Genomic DNA, 2796 nt, shown 5'->3' with positions numbered 1-2796 from the left:
AAAAATAAATTAGTGCTATGAGGTGTGCACTTTTGAACTTTTCGAAATTTTAATTCATCTGTCAGTTTAATTTAATAGACCATCTCTTAAAATGCTTACTACAAAATAAACACGCAAATTTTTCTAAATTAATGAATAATAATAACAATGGTTGAAAATTTTTGGATAACTGTAAATCAATTAGTTGAAACAGTTCGTTACTCAGTCCTGATCAATTAATTCCCATTCGCACTAATAACTACAGGTCAAACGTCGTAATTTAATCCAGAACCCGCCTTGCGCAGAAGTCAGAAAATATTTCGGCTCTGTCTTCACCGGTTCAACCGTCCGAGAAGAAGCCTCGATGACGTAGTTCTTCAAAATAATCGCCATCGCAGCTTTCACCTGAACAAAAGCCATGCGCTTACCAGAACACTGCCGTGGGCCTTTCCCGAATCCCAAGTACACATATTTGCGGTACCCTTCAGATCCCTTATCAAATCGATCAGGATTGAACTCATTTGGATTCTCCCAATACTTCTCATCTCGATGGATTCCCACCGGCGAAATGAATACCACATCTCCAGGATCTAAAGCACAAGCAAGACCATCAGCTGCCTGAAGAGTGATGCTCTTTGTACATATTTTCTGCATGCTTGAAACGGGACTGAACAATCTGATTGCTTCTTGGATTATTTGATCCAGGTAAGTCATTTCATTGATGGCGTCATAGCAAATACTCTGATATTTATCCATCAATCTATCAACTTCTTTTCTTGCTTTAGTCTGAAATTTCGGATGCTTGGACAGTAAGTAAGCCGTTGAACTCAGAGTTAGACTAGAAATTTCATAGCCTTCGATGAAGAACAGAAAGGCGTAACATGCAACCACGTCACCATACTTGTTATTAGCTTCAAAATCGATGATTTGTTGCAAAGTGTCATATCTTTTAAAATTCAAGCTCTTTCTTAACTCTCTAATCTCCTTGACCACTTTTGTAAATGTTGTGTTCACCCACGAAGGAACGAAGCCTACATTCAGGAGCTTGCCTACCAATGGCAGAGAAAAGAAAATGTTCTGCCTGATCCCAGTGATAACGTTAGCTTCGAACATAGAATCCATCATTGTGCGAAACGATTCCGGTAAGTGAAAATCATCGAATGCTTTTCCATCAACACTAAAAATCATATGAGCTGCTACCTGAGCCGTGAAATTAGAAAACAGATGTTTGGCATTAATATCAAGTACGCTCTCTTTGTCAAACTTTTTATCAATAAATTCAATTAATTTATCACATTCATACTTGGCTATCAATGAGATGAATTTTAAATTCTTAGCCGAAAAGGCTTTTGAGAACAGCCCACGAATGTGCGCCCACTTCTCACCGTTCATGAAGCCCGGATCCATCGTCAACAGAGGATCCGCAAGAGTATTCACAGTCATGTGGTTGCTGAAACTTGCAAATTCTATTTGTATCACTGTCTTCACCAGCTCCAGATCTCTGATTAATAATGCTGGTTGGTCAAAATCGAATAGTCCCACCATACTATCATCGGGATAGGCTTTGTAAGTATCTTGCAATAGAGTAGACAAGTTTTTCTTGAACATCATAACATCCAGCATGTGACCGAATCCCAGTACTGCTCCTCTAGCTGTTGGTATCTTTCGGATATTCCAGTGATTGTAGTTACGAGTAAGGTATTTGTACATGAGTACCGAGAATAGCAAAACCCCAATGTAGGTAATTACCCAAATCATATTTTCTAATTATAGAGTATACTTCGCACACTTATTGATACGTGTAAACTGATACTTTTTTTGCAGAAATATTTTGAGTTTAGCATTTTCGTATTTTTAGTATTTCATATATAAATTATAATAACACTTCACTGCATAAATATTTAATTAAATAAATAACTCAATATCAGAATTTAATCGACAACCAACAATCATTCGATGTTATTTCAAATTTATTTGGTGCATAAAATTTTTAAAACAACAGCGGATAAAAGTGTCATGGCCGAACGTAATTAATTACTGAATCGATAATTATGAAAACTGAAATAATTAATCAGTAATTTTGTCAGAGGCATATTATATATATTCGTTCCTTAAATATTTGAAGTCTGCTTCTTATCGATTTTTTGTGATAATATTTTAACTATAATCATACGCTTGAAATAATTTTTTGATGGGGTCAATTTTCTAATCTGGTCATTCAACAATTTTCTCGAACCTAGTTTAAATAGAACTCGGGTTCTATCACGATTGGCTCGATCGTTCTAGATGATGGTTTGATGACATAGCTCTTTAATTCAAATTTTTCATCAATTTGGCGCGCAAACTCTTTTTTAATAAGAAAAATTTTAAAAAATTTTTAAATTGTCATTTACTGATAAATTGACCACATTCGAATCTGTTGAAATTCTCCTTCACAAGTTCCGACGCCCACCACTCATACTTCGTTCGTTGCAACTTTAAGTTCCGTATTATTTTAAATTATATGTATAATTGAATTAATCAATAGAAGGTAGTAACGCTGCTACATTTTAAAGCGACTTTATTAACCTACTTATAATAACTAATTTTAATAATTGAGTATCACAAAAAAAATTTCAATCAACTAATTCATAGTATTGCTCATTTTATCGAATGCCTTAATTAAAAAATTATACCCTTAAAATAATAAATTAAAACTCGAAAATGAAGTTATCATTTTTTTAAATTTTCAAATACTTTAATAACTGCATTAAATAATTAATTGTACAATTTTTGTATCATTAGTCGAATCTTTTTTCTCATTGATTATATCAGCTC

The 2796-nt window shown here is 33.9% G+C and overlaps 1 protein-coding gene across 1 annotated transcript; it reads right to left on the bottom strand.

Annotated features, from left to right (window-relative positions):
* Positions 1-231: 231 nt before the first annotated feature.
* LOC141532789 (cytochrome P450 6j1-like) lies at positions 232-1737 on the bottom strand. The gene has a single exon (XM_074251292.1). It carries the CDS (start codon positions 1735-1737, stop codon positions 232-234), a length of 1506 nt encoding a protein of 501 aa, XP_074107393.1.
* Positions 1738-2796: the final 1059 nt, after the last annotated feature.

This window comes from Cotesia typhae, unplaced genomic scaffold (assembly GCF_013202065.1).
Source record: "Cotesia typhae breed Kobodo isofemale line unplaced genomic scaffold, CoteBio_Ctyphae contig_122, whole genome shotgun sequence".
In the NCBI taxonomy this organism is placed as follows: Eukaryota; Metazoa; Arthropoda; class Insecta; order Hymenoptera; family Braconidae; genus Cotesia; species Cotesia typhae.
This window is presented reverse-complemented; position numbering and strand designations above follow the sequence as displayed.